Source organism: Dama dama, chromosome 9, assembly GCF_033118175.1.
Source record: "Dama dama isolate Ldn47 chromosome 9, ASM3311817v1, whole genome shotgun sequence".
Taxonomy (NCBI): Eukaryota; Metazoa; Chordata; class Mammalia; order Artiodactyla; family Cervidae; genus Dama; species Dama dama.
Window position 1 is genome coordinate 15,365,070 of NC_083689.1, and position 21,673 is coordinate 15,386,742.

Sequence of the window (21,673 nt, forward strand, 5' to 3'; positions counted from 1 at the left end):
AACTACAATTCCCGGCAGGCAGTGCGCGAATGCGCAGGCGCGTTTCCGGTGATGGGCGGTGTCGCCGGTTGCGCGGGAAAGAGGCGGAGCGTGCGCAAGTGGAGAAGGAGGTTCCGGCATAGCGCGTGCGCAGCAGGGCCTCGTAGTGCGCGGGAAAGAGGCGGAGCGATTGCAGGTGTGAGGGGTGGTGGCGGCCGCTGGGTTCTAGGTGTGGCCGGTTCACCTGCGAGCTCTGGTCTCTCCTGGTTTAGACAGTTCTCACTTTCGACGCCCAGAGTAGGGTTAGAATGGGCCTGGTCACGAGAAGCGAGGTCCACAGCACTCGGGCCTCAGACCTCGAGCTGCCAGGCTTCCGTGAGGGCCAACTTTGCCTGTAATTGTTTTTAAAAAAAAAAAAAAAAAACCGTACAGAAATAATTTAACCGAATTATCCCTCAGCAGATCCAGGTAGACCTTCCCAGTTCCTGGTAACGACAGAGGGACCTCGACAGCTTCTCTGGCCCAGGTCAGTTTGGGCTTGTCTGGCTCCTAGGCTGAAAGGAATGGACGTGTGGTGGCGACTCCGGCCTCCCCCAAGGCCCCAGGCATCCTCCAAAGGGCCTCCCCATCCCTTGAAAGGTCCCCAGGTGTCCCCTCTAACGCCCTCAGATGACCCTGCAGGGCCCCATGTGTCACGTCGAAAATCCTAGGGTGTCCCTGGAAGGGTCCCAAATACCCCAGACTGGAGGAAGGGAGCTTCACATAGGCTGCCCCATCTTAGAGACTGGAGGGGCCATACCCTGGCCCAGGTGCTCTCAGATCCTGGGCAGAAAATAGGCAGTTCCCTCTCTGCAGCATGGAGGAGTTTAAATTCTCATGCCGCGATAGCCCAAGGTGGTTATGATCCCCACCCTCTGCCCTCTTGGGGCTCTGTTGACCCCTGGGGCAGCCAGATGGGTCTAGGTGGGGGAGGGGTGGCCTCAGCCAAGGCCGCTGGGTCCTGTAACCCAGAGATAGGAACTGCTTGTAATGATGAGATTTGCTCCTTGTTTTCAGATTTCTCTAGGGAGAGAGAAAATGAGTAAGAGGAAGAAGCTTCGGACCTCAGGTATTTGGACGATCAAGTTGACACATCTTTATTGCTGCTTCTGCTTTTAGGAGGAATGTGGGCTTATTCTTACCCCTAATGTGACCACACCAAGCTCCTTAAAATAACAGCAATGATTTAATACACACGATGACTTAGTGCAAGTGTAAGTTATGGAGACGTGCTTATAGTAAAAAGTGAAAGCTTTGTGGAGCTTCCTCCAGCCTGTAGTGGGATCCCACAGCCTCGGGGAGGCCTGCAGGCTTCAGGGAGGGGTGCAGCTTCTATGCGGGTCCACTCTCAGAGATGACCCATGAATAGAGCTTGATGCTGGTATGTGACTTGAGCAAAAAACCTAGGTTCATCTCCCTGTATGATGGCAGATAACCTACTCTTTGTCTCACTTTCCTCCTGTAAGTAGGGGATAATAAAGAGCACATACCATTTCCTTTATTTTCTTTTAAAAATATTTTTAAATTTATCTTTAATTGGAGGAAAATTGCTTTACAATATTGTGTTGGTTTCTGCCGTGTATCAACACGAGTCAGCCATAAGTATATGTATGTCCCCTCCCTTGAACCTCCCTCCCACATCCCTACCCTGTCCTTTAGAACAGTGATTCTCAACCTGTTGCAGGGAGCAGTTTGATTCCAGAGGACATTTGGCAATATCTGGAGATTTTTTTTTAAGTATTTATTCACTTATTTGGCTGTGACAAGTCCTAATTGCGGCATGTGGAATCTTTCAGTTGTGGCCCCTGGGTTCACAGAGCTAATGGGATCTAGTTCTCGGATCAGGGATTGAATCCCCTGCATTGGGAGCAGGAGTCTTAACCACTGGACCACCAGGGAATTCCCTAGAGACACTCTAGGGTTTTACAACTGGTGTGTTTGGGTGGGTGGGTGGGAGGTACTGGCATTTCAGGGGTCGAGGGCAGAGATGCTGCTAAAAATTATAGCATGCAGAGGACAGCCCCCACAGCACAGAATGACCTGGCCCCAAATGTCAGTAGTACCCCAAATGTCAATAGTGCCAAAGTTGAGAACTTTGCCCTAGAGCTCACATGTGAATTAGTATTTGTAAAGCACTGAAAGTAGACCCATGGCAGGACACAAATATATGCTGCTGTTATGATTGTCCTTTCAGATTTTTTTTTTCATTTTGAAACAATTTTGAGCTTACAGAAAAGTTGTAAAAATATTTCAGAGTTCCGTCTACCCTTTGCTCAACTTCCGCTAATGCTAAAGCCCCCCACAACCATAGGATGATGGTCAACCATGTTGTTTAGTCACTCAGTTGTGTCTGACTCTTTTGCGACCCCATGGACTGTAGCCCCCCATGCTCCTCTGTCCATGGGATTTCTCAGGCAGGAATGCTGGAGTGGGTTGCCATTTCCTTCTCCAGGGGATCTTCCAAACCCAGAGATCAAACCTGTGTCTTGTGCATTGGCGCTCGGATTCTTTACCACTGAACCACTAGGGAAGCCTGGATCAACCACATCGTTTAGCATAAAAAATAGGAAATAAATAGTACCCTACTTCTTCCAGACTTTTTCTTTATATACACAAATACAGTGTTTTTATTGGATAAATATAATCATCAACATACTGACCTGCAACCTCCTGATTTTCAACTTCATGGGTTTTCAAGATCATCTTTACTTCTCAATATACATAGAGAATTGCCTCCTTCAGAAGGAAGACATCCAGTATTATGTAGTGTAGCTCCATTCCCCTGTCATTGGCTAAGGAATTTAAATTTCTTAAAAATTTAGGAATGACCCCTTCACCTAGTGGCTAATGAACTTCAAGAGTAGGATGTAGGGCAGGAAAGAAATCAACAGATCAAAGATGTTTAGTGTAAGGGCTTCCCTGGTGGCTCAGCGGTAAAGAATCTGCCTGTCAGTGCAAGAGACAGGGGTTCGAGCTCTGGTCTGGGAAGATCTCACATGCCGTGGAGCAAGTAAGCCCCTGCACCAGAACTGCTGAGCCTGTACTCTACAGCCTGGGAGCCAGAACTGTTGAAGCCTGTGTGCCCTAGAGCTTTTGCTTCGCGAAAAGGGAAGCCACTGCAGTGAGAAGCTTTCATACCACAGCTAGAGAAAAGCCCAAGCTGGGACAAAGACCCAGCACAGCCAAAAATAAATAAATAGAATTATTTTAAAAAAAAAAAAAAAAAGATGTTTGTGCAGAGATGAGTAACAAGCTGCTTGGAGGCATAGGAATTTCTGTGACCTTGGAGGGGAAAGCTGGGGCCAGCCAGGCCCACCCACAGCAGGTCATTCGGGGCCTCTCTTGGCAGTGGACTCCTCAGCTCAGTGGACCCTGGGCTGGCCCAGGAGAGTTCTTTCTGTGTGTCCTGGATGGGTGGGGAAAAAGACGATTCTGGCAGGTGGTGAAAGAAGCCTTTCCCTCCTGATGTCTTTGGCCTTTAGTGTTGAACACAAGGTTCTGCTTTCGATTTTCTTAAATTAATCCTGTGGGGATGGATCACAGGAAGAAAATGGGAGCCTCTTTACTCCTGTTGGTATTTTTGGTGTTTATTTGGTACTAATAAATGTCCATTGGATGAGCAAAGCAAGCTAGTGTTTTGGCTTCTTAAGAAACTAAACAAATGAAGCTGCTATATTTTTGCATTTCCTGGCAGACCACAAAGTGGAAATGTGTTTGTATAAGAAACTCATTGGAACTTTGCTCTGGGTGCAGTGCCAGAATAGTCCATAACATGGGCGGGGGTGGGAAGCATGGTGAAGATGAGATCAAGATGAGATTTAGATCCTGCAGTTGATACCTTCAAAGTCCAGTTTAGGGGGAAAGGAAAAATGCTTCTCAACCAGGGGAACTAATCAAATACACAGCAGTGGGGTAAAGTTCTAAATAGGCCCATGTGAACTGTAACTGACAGAATTAGGAGAAATTACAGGAAAGTCAGTGTGGTCTGGTGGAACCCAAAAAGCCAAATGGACGCTGAGGAGGACCCTAGCATTCAGTGTTGGAGGGAGGGAGCTCATTCAATGGATTTGTTGTTGTTTTAGTTCTGTCTAACTCTGCAACCTCATGGACTGTAGCCCTCCAGGCTCTTCTGTCCGAGAGATTTCCCAGGCAAGAAATACTGGAGTGGGTTGCCATTTCCTTCTCTAGGGGATCTTCCTGACTCAGGGATCAAACCAGCATCTCCTACATTGGCAGGCGGATTCTTTACCACTGAGCTACCTGGGAAACTCTCAGTGGGTTTACTTCAAGATATATAAGGAGGATAAGGGGACGACAGAGGGCGAGATGGTTGGATGGCATGACTGACTCAATGGACATGGGTTTGAGCAAGCTCCAGGAGATGGTGAAGGACAAGGAAGCCTGGCATGCTCCAATCCATGGGGTCACAAAGAGTTGGACACAACTGAACAACAATATAAGGAGCTGAGTTTGGAAAGGTCTTTGTGACAACCTCCAGAAAAATCAGACCTGGGTTTGGTTTGTCTTTTTGTTCTCACTGCCTGGTCAGAGATGCAGTACATAGTAGATGTTCAGTGAGTGTTCAGGTACACTTAAGCGTGAAGGCTCTGGAGCTGAACTGCCTGAATCCCATTTCAGAGTCTTTGGTCTCCCCATGCCTCAGCTTGCTCATCTGTAACGTGGGCATAACATGAAGACTCTATCTTGAAGTTTTACCATAACATGCCTGAGTCCTCAGGACAGTGTCTGGCATGGAACTGAACTAGAGTCAACCCTTATTATTTGTTTATTGAATAAATGGTTCATTTGGAGCCAGATTGGAACATTCTGACAAGTCAGCCACTATTGGCAATTTTTATATAAGGAAATTCCCTTCATTAAACAAATAGATGTTAATAAGCACCTTTAGGCTCTGAATTGCTTTCAGTGATGGGAAAGGTATTTGTAGGGATGTAGCAGGGACCAAGAGGCAACCGAGCCGAGAAGTCACCTCCTTACCGCTCGATGACTCTGGGTCCCAGTTTTCCCAGGTTGGATATTCTGCAAGCATCATGGAAAACCAGAGTGGTACTTAAAATTTAATGTCATCTGCATTTTCTGGGAGGTGATCTGGATTTTCTCATGCTTTTATTCAGTCATCTTCCAAGTATTTATTGAGCGGTTCTCAACCCAGGAATGAAACCAGGGTCTCCTGTATTGCAGGTGATTCTTTACCAACTGATCTGTCAGGGAAGCCCCATTTATTGAGCACCAACAGTTTATTAGATGCTCATCTAGCCACTTGAAACCCAGCAGAGAGTGAGATAAATGAGGCCCCTCCTTGCATGGACAGGTTGTAGTGGAGGAGACAGTAAATGACCCAGTATATCGGACACTTGCAGAAAAGATGTAAAGTGAATACAACAGAGCATGGCTGCTAGAGGAGTTGCTCTATAGAAAGGGCAAGAATGGCTCCTCTGGGGACTTCGATGGTGGTCCAGTAGTTAAGACTCTGTTTCCACAGGGGGCACAGGTTTGATCCCTGGTTGGGGAACTAAGATCCCGCATGTCCTCTCACTAAAAAAAAAAAAAAAAAAAAAGCCCCTCTGTAGGGACAATTTGAGCTGAGATCCAAGGCAACCAGCACACACCTCTCACCACTTCCCCAGAGAAACAGTCAGCTGGACAGGTTGTCTTGTGATTCTGAGCCAGGTCTGGTCACTCAGGATTCAGCGTCTGTCATGACGCTGTTAAAAGCCCGCAAGTTAAAAGCCTTTGAATCCCATGGCCCGATAAGTTCTTGGGTCCCACCTGGATGACAGTCCATCCTGTCTCTCACTCTCCAAGCAAGCGTCAGAGCAGGAATTTCCTGCCTTTTGCACAAGCCTGCTCATGTTGCATCAGCGACCCGGATGTGTTTGGCTGTTGGTCATGGCAATGTGTGCTCCCACTGTCCCCCCACCCCTTCATTTCTTTTTTTTCTTTTCATTTATTTTTGGCTGTGTTGGGTCTTCACTGCTGCGTGAGGGCTTTGTTTAGTTGCAGCAAGCAGTGTCTGCTTTTCATTGCAGTGCACAGGCTTGTCATTGTGGTGGTTTCTCTTGTTGGGTTCCACTAGACCACACTGACTTTCCTGTAATTTATCCTAATTCTGTCAATAGTGGCCATGTGACACATAGGATCTTCCCAAAGCAGGGTTTGAACCTGTGTTCCCCTCATTAGCAGACAGATTCTTAAACACTGGACCACCATGAAGGGAGGCCCCCTTAATCTTCTTTTGTCTCCACACCAGGAAGGGAAGGACTCCATCTTCCGAAACTTCGAAAGAACCCAAGGATAGAAGACTCTGACAGGGCCACCAGCCAGAGTTCCATGTTAAACTATTTGCATCACCCTGAAGAATCAGAAGGCGGATCAGGACTCACTCCCTCTGCGGAGCAGAGTGGGGAGGAACCAGGACAGGCAGCCTTCAGGTAGGTGGCTCAGAATATCCAGCAAGCCTCTCCACTGACAGTGGGCACAGCACACTGACCTGGTGGACTAGATGCAAAGGACAGGGGACCAGCTCATATGGCCCAGCCAGTCCGTGCCTCCCCCACAGCGGGTCAGGGCCCTTGGATTGAGCTTCTTGATGTTTTGCTCTAGAGGCTCCTCGCTAGTGAGAAAAGTCAATATATATATATTTTAATTAAATTTTATTTATTTCTTATTTACTTATTTATTTTTGACTGAATTGCGTCTTTGTTGCTATGTGTGGGCTTTCTCCAGTTGCAGACAGCGGAACTACACTTTTTGCAGTACATAGGCTTTTCATTGCAGAGGCTTTTCTTGTTGTGGAGCACAGGCTCTAGGCATGCAGGCATAAGTAGTTGTAGCACACAGGCTCAGCAGTTGTGGTGCACAAGCTTAGTTGCCCCATGGCATGTGAAATCTTCCTGGACCAGAGATTGAACCTGTGTCCCCTGCACTGGCAGGCAAATTCTTACCCAGTGTGCCACCAGGGAAGTCCTCCCACATTCCTTCTTAATGAAGAGGGGACTGAAGGAGTTGTGGGTCTGTGAAATAATAACACATAAGAGAGGATTAAGCATCTTTATGTTCCAGGCAGTGTGCTAATAATAAATACTTTACACACATTCGCTTATTTAATCCTCATGGCACTGTGACACAGGTTTTTAACCCCATTTGACTGATGAGGACTGAGGGTTTGAGCAATCAAATGACTTTCCCAGGGCCACTAAGCTCATACAGGGTGGGCTGCGGTTCTGGCTTCGTCTGGTTCCTGTGCTCTTCACTACTATGGCTTCCCAGTTCTCATATATTTTCAAGAAATATGTAATTAAACACGGTGGGAAGAAAGGAAATCTCTGGAGAACCATTTAGTCTCCATGGGGGTAAGCCATATGTAACTGCAGCTAAGTAGAAAGGGTTATTAGGAGTTGGGAGAAGGAAAATTCCTGCTGTCCGACGTCTTCACAGAAAGTGCTGTGGATTGGTGTAGCACATTTTCTGCATGAAAAAGTAAGGCATGCAGTCCAGCTGACAGGACCATTTTCTGGGGTGCGTGTCTGATCTCAGGTCTTGGCAGTCTTAGGGCTAAAGCTGCATGTGTGATAGGAAGAGAGGGGCCACGTGTCATAGCTAAGGCATCCTCCCAGACACACACGACGGTGTCACCATGTCCCTCACCCCAGAGAAGCCATCAGGGCTGATGAGGTCCTGGCCGCTGTCCTCCCTGCTGTCTGAGTCCATAAGAATAATCAGAACCCGCAGAAGTGGGTTCAAACTCCTTTGTTTCTGTTTTTTTAATGTTTTATTAAGATATACCGCCTGTGCAGAAATGTAGCAGGAAAAAAAGCAACATAAATCAATCAGCCTAGCACATTTATGTTGAGAAATGAAATCTTGCCAGTACCCCAGAAGCCGCCCAAACAACCCATCCCAATTAAAAAATTTTGAGCAGACGGTTGCTATCAGTATCTAGACTTATTCTGTCTCCATAACCTCCCTTGGCATGATCCAAGCCCATTAGCGTAGCTTCATGCTTTATCCTGCTCCACTTCTAAAGTTGAAATCATGAAGTTTCAGTTCCAGAGTCTGATTTTTTTTTTTACAGTATACATATCCACATTTACTCGGATATAACTGTAAGTCTCACCAGTTTTTAAAAAAGACTTTATTTTTTTAGAGCAGTTTTAGGTTTACAATAAAATTGAGAGGAAGGTACAGTGATTTCTGATATACCGTCTGCCCTCCCACATCCCTCGTGACCGCTGTCACTCACCAGAATTATTTTTTAACCAAGGATGAAGCTACATTGACATGTGGACAGGGAAGCCTGGCATGTTGCAGTCCAGAGGGTCGCAAAGAGTCGGACACGACTGAATGACTGAACTGAACTGAACCTACACTGATACATGTTAATCACCCACAGTCCATAGTTTACTTAAAATTTTCTTTTTATTGTTTAATTTTGGGTGTGCTGGGTCTCTGTTGCTGCACAGGCTTTTCTCTAGTTGTGGCAAGTAGAGGCTCCTCTGTAGTTGCGGTGCCTGGGCTTCTCATTGCAGTGGCTTCTCTTGTTGCAGAGCATGTTCTGTAAGGCATGCGGGCTTCTGTAGTTGCAGCTCCCCGGCTCTAGAGCACAGGCTCAGAAGCTGCAGCACACAGACTTAGTTGCCACGCAGCATGTGGGATCTTCTAGGACCAGGGATTGATCCTGGGTCTCCTGCATTGGCAGGTGGATTCTTATCCACTGGACCACCAGAGACGCCCCAAAGTTTACATTCTGTGTATTGTACACTCTGTGGGTTTAACTAGAGGAATAATGACATATATCAGTACAACATCATGCAGAGTTCTTTCACAGCCATAAAAATCCTAGTCTATTCATTTTCCCTTCACCACACCCTGGGTAACCACTGATCTTTTTCACTGTCTTCATTGTTTGCCCTTTCCAGAAAATCATATCATTGGAATCATACAGTACATAGCCTTTTTAGATTGGCTTCTTTCACATGGTAACATGCATTTAGGGTATCTCCACATATCTTAATGGCTTGAGAGCTTGTTTATTTTTTTAGATTTTATTTTATAAAGCAGATGGCATAATTTTGTTTGTTTATTTTGAAAAAGTCTGGACTTGTCTGGTGGTCCAATGGTTAAGACTCTACCCTTCCAGTGTAGGGGATGCTAGTTCAATCCTTAGTCCAGGAAGTTCTACATTCCTTGGGGTGTGGTTAGAAATTAATTCAGATTTTTTTACTGGAGTCTGATTGATTTACAGTGTTGTGTCAGTTTCAGCTGTACGCAAAGTGAGTCAGTTGTGCACACGTCCACTCTTTTTTAGTCTTTTCCCATATAGGCCATTGCAGAGCATTGCGTAGAGGAGAGCTTGTTTCTTCTTAGCACTGAATGCTATCCCACTGTCTTTATGTACCATAGTTTCTTTGTTTTGAAAATTATTTTATTTATTTATTTGTCTTTGGCCGTGCTGGGTTGGGTCTTTGTTATTGTGCGTGGGCTTTCCCTGGTTGTGGAGAGCAGGGCCTACTCTCTAGTTGTGGTGTGGGCTTCTCATTGCAGTGGCTTCTCTTATTGCAGGGCACAGGCTATAGGAGCCATGGGCTTCAGTACTTGCAACACATGGGCTCAGTAATCACGGCTCTCGGGCTCTAAATCAGGGGCTCAGTAGCTGTGGCACACGGGCTTCTTGTCCCCTTCGGTATGTGGGATCTTCCCAGACCAGAACTCGAACCGGAGTCCCCTGTGCTGGCAGGCAGATTCTTTACCACTGGACCATCAGGAAAGGCCTACCACAGTTTAGTTATCCATTCACCCACTGAGGGCCTCTCAATTGCTTCCACATTTTGGCAATTATGAATACACCCGTTTTTTTAGACACTGCGTTTTTTTTTGTATCTGCAGCTTTTTAGCATTTGTAGAATTGGGGGCTGGGATGTCAGTCCAAATGAGAATTCCTGTTCTTATTCCAGGAGCCAGTTCCTGGGATTATAAAAGTAAAGTGCTGCCAGAGAAGGCAGCTTGGCTTCTAGGCATGGGACTCCGAATGCTTGTTGGCAGGCATGCATCCCCTTCTCCACCCCGCCCTTTCTCAGCAGGTGCTGCAGGGCCGCCCTCTTTGGAGACGCTGAGCACTACTCTGCCTGTGGATTCCATTGTTTGTCTCACTACACAAGTTAACCGTGTAGGAGGACTTGAGAACCTCCTCTGTTTTGTCTTTCTCCTTCCAGCTCTCCTGATAATGAAGCAGATGCTCCCTCCAGGCTCCTTGGGCAGCCGGAAAAGGAGCCAGTGCCCCTTGCTCCTTCCCAGGTGAGCCTGCTCTGTAGCCTTACACAGGCACAAAAGATGCTGGAGAGCTTGTCTGTGTTCAGCAGCAGCAGCTGCTGGTGGGAGTGTGTGCTGGGGCTGGAAGGCACAGACTACAAGGCAGAAACCAGTTTTGGGGTTTTCGTGCTTGATTTCCAAGACCTCATTCCTCCTTTATCTTTACTGCTGTTTTGTTCTTGTTGTATCTGGTTCACAGAACTCAGTGGGGAGGTTCGTCCCCCAGTTTGCAAAACCCAGGAAGACAGTGACGAGACAAGCAGAGAGGAGGGCAGAGGGCCTTGGGACTGGGGTGTTCAGCTCGGTAAGGTCCTACCATCAGCCAGGCTGCGCTCTGTAGGTGTCCCACCTCTTGGCCCCACCTCAGCAGCCAAGTTCAACCTTGGTTTCCTTTGACAATGACTCGGCTTCCCAGGTGGCTCAGTGGTAAAGAACCTGCCTGCCAATGCAGGAGATGCAGGAGATGCGTGTTTGATCCCTGGGTCAGGAAGATATCCTGGAGAAGGAAATGGCAACCCACTCCAGTATTCTTGTCTGGGAAATCCCATGGTTGGAGGAGCCTGGCGGGCTACAGTCCATGGGGTCGCAAAGAGTCAGACACAATTGAGCATGCACGCAACTCTGTACCTCTCCACACCCCACCACCACCATATTTAGCACTAAAGGCGTCTGTGGACAGCAGGGGCTGTGTCAGCAGCCTCCAGGCCTGTGAGAGGCGCTCAGGGCAGCGTGCCTGCACTGAAACTGTAGAGGCCAGAGCTCTGTGCCCCAAATTAGGTGAAAGTATGGAAACTCAGAAAGGCAGCCCGAGTATAGCACAGGGAGCTCACCTGGTGTTCTGTGATGACCCAGAGGGCTGGGATGGGGGATGAGGTAGGAGGGAGGGGATATATATATCTATAGTTAGAGCTGATTCACATTGTTGTATGGCAGAAACCAACACGATATTATGAAGTAATTATCCTCCAATTAAAAATAAATTAAGAAACGCAGCCCGCATTTCTGTCCCTAAACCCCTTTGCTTCTCAGAAGCTTTTGCATGAATCAGGGGGATTCTTACAGCATGCTGTCTTGTCCTTGCCCCTGTGAGCTCCAGGGGTCATGATCGCTGTCTCTGGAACACACTCCCCTAAAAAGTGATTGGTGGGAGTTCCCAGCAGCTGTGTTTGTAATTTCCCGAGACCAGAAACAACCCACATATCTTTCAGCGGGTGAATGGTTGAACAAGTCGTGGTCCATTCACACCACAGAACACAACTCATCAATTTCCAAAAAAGGAGCAAACTAGTGTGAAACACATAACCACTTGGATGGATCTCCAGGGCATTAAGTAGATTCAGAGGAAATTGTAAAAACTGTACGACCACACATGTCTGTTGAGGGATGAATGAATTAAACAAAACATGGGTAACATCCATACAACAAAACAGATACTTGTATATCCATGTTCATTGCAGCAGCAATCGCCTTGAACTCATGTCTCCTGCATTGGCAGGCAGATTCTTTACCCCTGAGCCACCTGGGAAACCCACCCAGGATCAGCACAGATCCCTGTTTGGTGCACTGTCATCCTCGTGGCATCTGAGGCTTCGTACAGGGGCAGTGATGACTGGAAAAGTCTTCAGAGCAGTTGATTATTGAAGGCCCAAGGCTGAGTCTTTCTCTCTCCACAGGGAACTCTGCCAGAACTCAGTGCACAGCAGACCAGAAGCCAGCCTCAGGATGAGTCCCCAGGACTTGCCCTCCAGGAGGCCAGGGACGCAGGACACCAGACCCAGGCAGATGGCTTCTGCACCGAGCCCAGTGGCCTGAGCCCCGTGACCCCTGGGCCCAGTGATGTGGGTCCTCAGCCCTCTGTCTCCACCAGAGCCTCCCCAGAGTCGGGGATGGTGCCCTCTGCCTCAGAGAGTGCTGGCCAGGACCACCTGTCAGAGCCTAGGACCAGTGTGCCCAAGGGTGGAAGCACAGAGGAGGGTTGGGCTCCAGGCAATCACGGTCAGAAAGGGCCCCTGCCCGGCAGTGATGCTGAAGAGACAGAGCCAGAGCGGGAAGCCCCCCAGCAGGGAGGTATCCGAGGGCTAGCAGGGGCTGATCTACTTGAGGGGCAGCGGGAGGAAGGAGGTAGCCTCCTGGGCCCTCCTCGCCCCCTGCAGACCCTCGGCAGGGAAGCAGAGTGGAGCTGGAGCGGCCCTCGGTGCCCTCCGCTTGGGACCATTGTTATTGCAGATGTGAACACAGACCCTGCTGAGCCAGAACACAGGGCTCTGAGGGGGGCTGGGCCAGACGGGGAGATCAGCGCCAGGGTGCCCACCTCACCCAGCGGGAAGGCGCCTGATGCAGGTCACAGCAGGGCCCTGCTCAGCTGCACGACTCTCACTGGGGTGACTGGTGGAGGCAGAGGAGAGGCACAGCGGGAAGACGAGCCCCCTGATGACATCCTGGGGTGCTTTGCAGCCTTCCTGCCTCTACTTCATGAGACCCAAGAACCCACACTAGGAGCTGGGGACCCCAGCCCTTCAGCCTTAGAAACGGGCCCAGATGGTGGTCAGAGCCAGGTGCCAGGCCCGGATCAGGAGGGCTTGGGAGGTGTGTGCTTGCAGCCTTGGCTGTCACAACCTACAGGGGAAAAGGCAGCTGAGCGAGGGAGCCCGAGCCACAAGCAGGACCTCAAGGGGCTCAGTTTGTCCCCCAGAGCGTGTGCTGCGCCGATGGACCAAGAAGCAGTGGGCGGCCCTCCCCAGGATGCTGGGGCAGGCCAGGGCAACCCAGACACCCCCACTGGCCCCGTAGGCCAGCCCTGGCGCCCTGCTGACTCTTCCAAGCAGGCCATCTGGGAGGGGTCACCAGCCATGGAACTCGACTTCCTACCAGACAGCCAAATACAGGATGCCCTGGAAGCCCATGGCTTTGAAGCCCCACCGGAGCAGGTAAGAGCTTCCCCGAGTTACAGTCACATGCCCCAGGGCAGGCGCCAGATGGCCATTAGCCCTCCCAAACCATCCAGTAGTCGGGGGAAGAGGGGCACGTGGTGACCTGTTTATACAGCAGATGAGTCCTGGGGTCTGAGTCACAGCTTCAGTGGGTGTGGAGTCAGCGATGTCCTGGGGAGGTTAGACCTGCCTTTCTCTAAGGGGCCTGTCCGTCTGGGAGCTGAGGAGCCCCGGGGCATGATACACACGTTTTTTTGGCCCAGGCAGTGCCCCCAGTAAACCTGCGTCCTGCACTCCTCAGTGCCCAGGCTCTGCCTGGAGATTCCTTAGGGGTGTCTAGAGGGTGCCAGCCCCAAAGGGCCTACCTGAAGAAGCAAGTGGCCTCAAAACTGGGCCCATGGGAGGGGAGCTCACTCCCCCACTGGGAAGAACCTCTGTCCATCTTTAGGGTCACCTGATACCATTCTTTTTCGAACATATACATGGACTTTTGTTTGTCTGCTGGATTTTTTTTTTTTTTTTTTTTCACTTACTGTGCTTTGCAGATACTGAGTTGGTTTTTTTTTTTTTTTTACAAATTGAAGATTTGGGGCAACTCTGTTGTCAGATGATGGTTAGCATCTTATTATTTATTTATATTTTTTGCCGCACTGGGTCTTCTCTGCTTTTGCACGGCCTTTATCTAGTTCTCAGCGAGTGAGGGCTACTCTTTTGCTGTTGCAGTGAGGGCTTCTCACTTGTTGCTGAACATGGGCTCTAGGGCTCAAGGGCTTGAGTAGTTGTGGAGCGTGGGTTCGGCTGCCCCATGGCATGTGGGATCTTCCTGGACCAGGGATCGAACCCATGTCCCCTGCATTGGCAGGCAGATTCTTATCCACCAGGGAAGTCCTGTCTGCTGGCATTTGCAAGGGCTTTCCTTCGGGGATCTGCCCACTGAGCCTGTGCTGGCCGTGGGCGGTAACCTGTCTGGGCAGGTGGCAACCCCACTTTGGCCCCGCCCCCCAGTAGGCACCACATCCCTGGCAGCAGCTGGCACGCCTGAGCCTAAGTGCTTTGTGGACTCACGCTCAGAGGTGGGCGGTTCTCTTTCCACACACTGGGTGCGGCTGAGAGACTGACGAAGGTTGGGCACCTGCCCTGATGAGGCAGCCGGGAGGGAGTCATGCCCAGGTGGCCTGATTCCATGACTGTGCCTCAACCGTTCTGACCTGGAACCAACACAGAGCCCATGTCACTTCACAAATGTGGCCTCCGTTTCTTTGGCCATCCCTGTTTTATTTTATTTTATTTTTTTTATTTTTTGCCATCCCTGTTTTAAAACTTGATTTTTGGTGTGTGTGAAAAAATTTTTTTCAATTTTTATTAATTTGTTATTTGTTTTGGCTGCTCTGGATCTTTGTTGTGTCATGCAGGCTCTCTAGTTGGGTTGCTTAGGCTTAGTTGCAGCATGTGGGATCTTAGTTCCCCGACCAGGGATCGAACCTGGGCCCCCTGCATTGGGAGTGTGGAGTCTTATCTACCAGACCACCAGGGAAGTCGCCTGTTTGAAAATGTCTTGAGGTTTGAGAGCCTGCTCTGTGCCAGGAGTAAACAGATCTGGATGGTCTCTGCTCCCATGAGGTTTTCAGTAGCGCCATTCGATCTGCTTCTCCCAGAGTGAGCACTTTGTACCCTGTCATTTCTGCCCTTAAATAGTCTCTTCCTAAGACGCAGCCCCCAAACAAGCAAAGGACGTCATCTGGTGCCCAGCTGGAGGAAGCCAGCTGTTACAGCCGTGGAGGGAAACCATGTCTGGGTTGAGGAAATGTGGGTCTCAGGCAATGCCTTCCCAAGGGATGGCCAGGGGTCATTTGTGACACGGGCCTCCCTACCCTGGCTCAGATTCCTTGTACCATTCTGTGATCACCAGACAAGCAAGACTGCAAAAAGTGAGTCACAATGTGGCTAGATTGTAGCCTTTAAACACAGATGCCCGGGAGAGGTAGGCACTCAGGTTCTGGACAGAGCTGAAAAGTTGCAATTAAAGCCCCAGCCCTTGAAAAATGCACACCCCTCTCTTGGAAAGAAGAGCTTGGTCGTCCCCAGTCTCTGGCCTCTTGGGCCGTGGCTGAGGGGGAGGGCTGGGGAAGCAGCTGGGACCTTGGGTGGCGTCTTGCAGGCACAGGAGAGCCCTGGTGGATGTGCCACCAGCAAGCGCACTCTGGAATCACCACAGAGCCGGCAGCGCCCAGGGTGGACGGGCCGCTGCGGGAGGAGGCACTGCCCTGACAAGGCCGCGGACACCCAGGCATGTTCTGTTTTGACGCTGGGCCTTCCTGAACAAGTCGTGGCGACCTGAGCACAGGTTCCCGTGGGAAGGTTCCAGAAGGCAGGAACCCTCCCTGGCAGGAAGGTCCTGTGGGAACAGAGTGCTGGTGGATGGCGTCTCGGCCCGTGACCTCAGCGGGCTCAGCTGTGAGCTCCGCTGCTGAGGAGGGGCCCTGGGGACTCGCAGCAGTGACAGACAGGCTGCAAACCCAGCTGCCCTCTTACCCTGGCTCCCTGGGGACATGATGCTCACCCCAGGGCTGGTGGACCCCCTCCACTTGTAAAGAGGGCCTCATTTAAAACGCCGGCCCCCAGGGCCCTCTCGTGGCCCCACTGGTGGCCTCCAAGGGGGGAGGTATAAGCTGCACCTTCAGCACAAGCACTGCCTCTGTCATGACAGACTTTTACACCACCCTGGTGGGAGCCGTGGTCCCTGCTGGGAAGAATATTCCTTATGACCTATCTTAGGGGAATCTGTGGCATCGAATTTTCTTTTTTAATTTGGCTGTGCTGGGTCTTAGTTGTGACACGCAGAATCTAGTTCCCTGATCAGGGATCAAACCCGGGCCCCCTACATTGGGAGCGAAGAGCCTTAACCTCTGGACCACAGGGAAGTCCCTGAATTGTATTTTAAGTCACAGAGTTGCCTCTGTGAGAGTCACCCAGGCGCATGGGAGAAATCACTGTCTAGAACAGTCATGCCAGCCTTGGCACTGCTGGTGTTAGGGGCCCGACCGCTGTTCTGTGCATGGAAGGGGGTTGAACAGCATCCCTGGCCTCCAGCCTCCACACTCTGAATGTGAGGAGCACCCTCTTCCAAAGGCGTGACAACCCAAAATGTTTACAGACATGATGACATATCTTGGGAGTGGAGTCATCCCCGAGTGAGAGCCACTGGGCTGAAGACAGTTCTTCATGTCCATTCCTTTGTATCCTGGGACCCTTGGTAGACTGAGCTCAAACCCTTCACCCCATCCCCCACCCAGGACTTGGGTCTCCTCAGAACAGACAGCCCTGGGCCAGCCGCTCCAAAGAGGCAAAGAGCCGTCACCTGCACCACTGAGCCACTGAGCCTGACATTTTCCATGAAAATTAAACCACCGTTGACCTTTAGAAATTTAAGCTTCTCAGGGTTATCTGGCTCTCTCTCCCCTGTTAATTATGAATGTTCCCTTCAAAATATATTTGCAAAATCTTTTCCTTGACATGAAACTCGGGGCTTATCTGGCTGACCTCTGCCCCTCCATGCCAGACGCCCACCTCACCACAGTCACCAACCTCGGGGTCTTCTCTGACCCCTCCTAGATACCACAGGACAGGCCTGAGACCACACCAGGCCTCAGCTGTCAGGGACAGAGGATATGTGGATGGAACCACCGATCGGTGGATCAGATCAGCTTGTCCAAAGGCTGGGGCCCGGGAGAGGACCCCGGGGTCAGGCCCAATATTGAGGAGGGAGGTGTGAGCAGCCCGGACTGCTGGCCTGTAGGTCTGGCTGTTACAGCATCTGTCCCCCACACCACTTTTCCTCTGGAGGAGGAAAGCATGCCTCAGCCTTCCCAGCGTGGCAGAGGAGAAGCCAGACCTGCATGACCCCTTTCCCTTCTCCGACCAGCCGGGTCATTCACATGTGTGTGCACTCTCTTTTTCCAGTCATTTCCTGCAGGAGGCGAGCTGGACCCCTGCTGGCCTGGCACCGACCCACGTGCAGACAGAGGCTCCCTTGCTGAGGCCCAGCTGAGGTAGGCAGAGTGGGAGGCACCTCAGGACTTCGCCTTGGCAGGAGTCCTCCTCTTGTCTCTGGAAGAGGGGAGTGTGGCTGCTTTCCTGGGACTGAAGCCCCCAACTCTCCCCCACCCCAGCCTTTTGAGCTCCCACTCTGTGAATGAGGGTGATGGAGGTGACCCTGGCTTTCCCTCGAGGGGCCTCGCTTTTCTCTGTCCAATAAGGTTGCTAAGCCCTGAATCTCTTATTTATTTGGCTGTGCCAGGTTGTAGTTGCAGCATGCTGGATCTAGTTCCCTGAGCAGGGATCAAATCCAGGCCCCCAGTATTGGGAGCCCAGAGTCTTAACCACTGGGCCACTAGGGAAGTCCCCCAATTTTTTCATTTTCGTTTTTTGGCCATGCCACTTGGCATGGGATCCTAGTCCCCACCAGGGGTCGAACCCAGGCCCCCTGCATTGCAATGCAAAGTCTTAATCACTGGACTGCCAGGAAGGTTCCCACCCCCACTTGCAAACTTCCCATGCCCCCTGCTCCCTGGGAGTGGAGAACTCCCAGTCAGCACCCTGTACCCAAGCTGGCATCTCTCCGTAGGTCCCTTGGGATGCTTCCCCCAGCTCCGTGGTGGTCTGAATGCACGTTGTGTGTTTTCTTGGAGAGATGGTCCAGAGCTTTCCTTGAATCTCCATGGAGGGAGCGGGGACCCAGCCAGAGCTCGGAACCATTGGCCTGCACAACCTTGGGGCCACCCCTGCTTTGGCACCCTCGGGCCTTCCGGAGTCTCCAGTCTGTCCCGTCTTCTTTCCTGCTTGGTTCTGTTCCCCGAGGCAGCCGCCCTTCTCTCCCTCCTAGAGGCAGCTGGTGTGTTGTTCCTCCAGCTCATGGAGGTGTGTGAGTGTTGGGGGGGCCCTCTCCCCCGCCCAGAGCCTCCCTCTCAGTCCATCACCTCCTATCATGTCCTTTCTCCCAGCCTTGCTGACCGCCAGCACTGGGCGACCGTCCTCTCCTGTTACCTTGTACTCAAACTGCAGAGCGGTGGCCGATTGATTATTTATGGCCAAGTTTCTGTTTCTGTCTGGCAGGCATGGAGGAGAGATGAGGGATGCAACCCTTGGTGGAATTTGTCTCCTTTCTCTTCCTCCTGCTCCTCCTCCTCAGGGAGGAGGGAGGCCGTGCTCCCACCCCCTGCCCCTGCACACATCTGTGTATCGTACCTGTTGTACCACACGTTGCTTCCCTGACAGACGCACACACCCACTCCCTGCATGGGGACCAGAGGCAGTTTAATCAACGTGGCCCCACTATTGTTTTTTTTAACATTTATTTTTGTGGTGCTGGGTACCTGCTGCTCACAGATTTCCTCTAGTTGCAGAGAGCGGGGGCTCCTCTTTATTGCAGCACACAGGCTTCTCACCGTGGCAGCTTCTCTCATTGCTGAGCACAGGCTCTAAACACAGGCTTAGTGGCTCCGCAGCATGTGGAATCTTCCCAGACCAGGGATCCAACCCATGTCCCCTGCACTGGCAGGCAGATTCTTAGCCTCTGTACCACCAGGGAAGTCCCCTACTATTGTTTGAGCAAAGAGGAGGGAGATTCGTGGGTGAATCTCTGACGGTCTCGATGCAACCCCATGTGGATGGCTGGAAGCCCGCAGGTGGGCCCTGGGGTCTGGTTCCGTGGCCCTTGGCCAAGAGAGAAAAGGCAAGAGACGGAGGCCCAGGCTGACCAGTCATCTCGGTGACTAAAGCAGGTGGAACAGAACCACAGTTCCTCTAGTGACAGCCCAGGAGATCTGCTAAGCTGTGTGATCCTCTTCCCCCTCACAGGCTATATGTTTTCGATATGGTGGTGCCCCGGCACGCCTGCCCTTTCTATAGGCAGTGATGCCCTCTAATGCCAGGTCTTCCAGGACCTGCTCTGGGCACTGGGGAGAAACACAGAGCTTCTCCCTAGTTGGGTGGGAGCTGGGGCGGTGGTGGTGAGCGACAGACAGATTATTAGCTGGTCAGATGGCAGATAGCAGGGAAGGGGTTAAAGTTTTAACCTGTGGTGGATGGGGAGGGAGAGGGAGGGCTCCCCTCCCATCTTCTCCCTCCCCCACCCCCACAGAGGAGACATTCTGGAAAGAACATTCCAGAGCCCTGAGAAGTGCTAAGGGCATGGCCAGGAATTTGGTGTGGCTAGAACAGGGGGAAGAGGGACAAGAGGGAGCGGGTGGGTCTGGAGGCGTGGCGGATGGTGTAGGGCTGCGGGGAGAGACTTGGGCTGGGTTTCCATTTCCACAGCCCCCCCAAGTCACTTGGGGGCACAGGATGTAAGGGCAGGAGGTGGGGGAGGAGGAGAGTGTGGCAGCTGCCCACAGGACCACCTGGTGGGGGAAGGGGCTGGATTCTGGGTGTGCTTTCAGCGGTAGAGCTGTTGGGTTGGCCATCAGGGCCCTGCCTGGTGGGAGGGGGCATCATTGCTGTCAGAGGTGTTCCTCTCTGGAATAGACAGCCCAAGGCTCAGCAGAGCCCCCCGTGGAGGCTGGCGAGGCCCTTCAGTGAGTCAGGCCTCTCGTCCTACCTCCCGTCCCGCCAGGACACGAGTGGGGATCAAGAGCTGCGAAGCCGCCAGCATGGAGGATGCGACAGAGACTGTGTGCGGCCTGGTCATGGAGCTCTCCAACCTGAAGTAAGGGCTCGGCTGGGCCCTGCGGACCCGCGGTCCCCAGGACAGGCAGAGGGGATGGGGCCAGGGGCGGGTGATGGAGGGCCCGGTGCACCAGTGATCCGGGGGCGCCAGGCTGGGCCTGGCCCCCCAGTGAGGGGCCTCTGGGAAGCTTCTCCTTCACAGAGCTGTCAGGTTGAGGTGGGGCTAGATGGGTCACAGTCTGCCTGCAGCAGGTTGATGCGGACTGTGCACACGTGTGTGCTTATGTGGGTGTGACCTGAGTACCCATGAGTGAGCGAGCCGATGTGAGCAGGCCATTGTGCCTGAGTGTGAGGTGGGGCACAGCCCAGGCCTGTTTCCACCCAGCCGGCTGATTATGAGTGCCCACCGGGATCTGGAGACCTTCAAGCGCGTCAGCTGCTACCGGAAAGCAAAGCCAGCCGGGAAGGCCCCCACACCCTACACCACAAAGGGGGCGGGGACCCTCGCCTGAGGGGAGCAGTCCTGGAAGGATCTGTAGCCAGTTCCAAACTGCCTGGGCTTGTGCGGGTGTTCCTGCAAGCTCACTGGCCCCCAGAAATGTCCTGCCCAACAGTGGGGAACAATCCCTCTGCAGACCCTGTGTGCTCCCCCCACCCCGCTATCTTGACTTTCTGACATGCAGGTCCTGGGGGCCCCAGAAACCTTCCCTCAGCTGACCCGGAAGTCAGCTTCCCACGGGAAACACAAGAGGCCCTGCCTCTGTCAGCAGCCTCCCCTGGGAGCTGTGTGGGGCGGGGACCTGCTCCTCCCTGTGGCAGGCCTTCTGGGGCCCCAGGAAGCCAGCTGCTTCTGACCAAGGGGCCCAGGGCCGCCCAGATGTTTATCTGAGTTTGCAAATTTCAGCTCCTTAGCTGAGGTTACTGAAGGTTCAGAATTTGTTTCTTTCCTGGAGGAGAAAAGGGCTCCCTTTGTTGGTCATACCCTTGTTTTTCACTGGATTTCCATTTCTTCTGGGAAGCCCATTAATAAATGATGTCCTAGCTAGACCTCAGACCGTGTGACCTGTTGTTTGGGGTTGGAGGCATTTTCAGTTCCTTGATGGCCTGCCCACAAACCTCCCTAACCACCTCTTTCTCCTTCTGCTTCTAATGCTCCTTGCGAAGACAAGTTGGTGTATTGCTGGGGGCCCCCACTCCCAGATGGAGTCCAGGGGTCCCCATGCGTTACCAAGTGTCAGACTCTCCTGGAGCACGTGGCTATGTGCAGAGGTGTGCACGTGTACAGATTCCGGCACACAGGTGTCTTTGGACCAGGGAGCCCACTGAGACATCCTGACTGTCCAAGCTGGAGCTCAGTGCTGAGACGGCCTTGCCGCTCCTCTGTGGGACAAGCTGCTGAGAAGCCCTGGTCTAGGAGGCAGCACTGGGTGGGAATTACTACTGATGCAGACACAGCTAATGCTTGGAGGGTGCCGAGGGCAAGCGTGTGCACACCCTGCCCCACCAAGCCTCACCACAGCCCCAGTGAGGTCACATGGTCACTAGCAGTCCCAATTGGTGCTGTCAAACCCATTTTGCAGAAGACATTGCTTCTGTTAAATAGGTCACCACTAGGTGGACCAGACCCAAGACTAATTTGTTGCTCTGTCTGTGGCTCCTGCACCCTAACACCTACGGCCAAGGCCGGGAGGACCCTCCTCCGACCGCCTTCTTATACCTGGGACATCCCATTC

The 21,673-nt window shown here is 51.8% G+C and overlaps 1 protein-coding gene across 2 annotated transcripts; it reads left to right on the forward strand.

Moving 5' to 3' along the window:
• The first annotated feature begins 83 nt into the window (after positions 1-83).
• On the forward strand, positions 84-20,968 carry BRME1 (break repair meiotic recombinase recruitment factor 1). Of its 2 annotated transcripts, XM_061149207.1 has the most exons (10): positions 84-175; positions 442-505; positions 1,036-1,087; positions 6,290-6,470; positions 10,251-10,332; positions 10,547-10,651; positions 12,021-13,274; positions 17,238-17,326; positions 19,888-19,980; positions 20,326-20,968. In XM_061149207.1, the coding sequence occupies exons 3-10, from the start codon at positions 1,057-1,059 to the stop codon at positions 20,450-20,452; spliced, it is 1,962 nt and encodes a 653-aa protein (XP_061005190.1). In that variant the 5' UTR covers positions 84-175; positions 442-505; positions 1,036-1,056; the 3' UTR covers positions 20,453-20,968. The 2 variants fall into 2 exon arrangements, with proteins under 2 accessions (XP_061005190.1, XP_061005191.1); XM_061149208.1 differs by lacking the exon at positions 10,547-10,651 and having other exon boundaries at positions 20,305-20,968.
• The last annotated feature ends 705 nt before the right edge of the window (positions 20,969-21,673 follow it).

What these genes read in the sequence shown, in the direction of transcription:
- BRME1 (XM_061149207.1), top strand. Translation starts at nt 1,057, where the DNA reads ATGAGTAAGAGGAAGAAGCTTCGGACCTCAG. An exon ending in GAAGAAGCTTCGGACCTCAG is followed by an intron (nt 1,088 to 6,289) that starts GTATTTGGACGA and finishes TCTCCACACCAG; the next exon opens with GAAGGGAAGGACTCCATCTT. An exon ending in TTGAAGCCCCACCGGAGCAG is followed by an intron (nt 13,275 to 17,237) that starts GTAAGAGCTTCC and finishes CTCTTTTTCCAG; the next exon opens with TCATTTCCTGCAGGAGGCGA.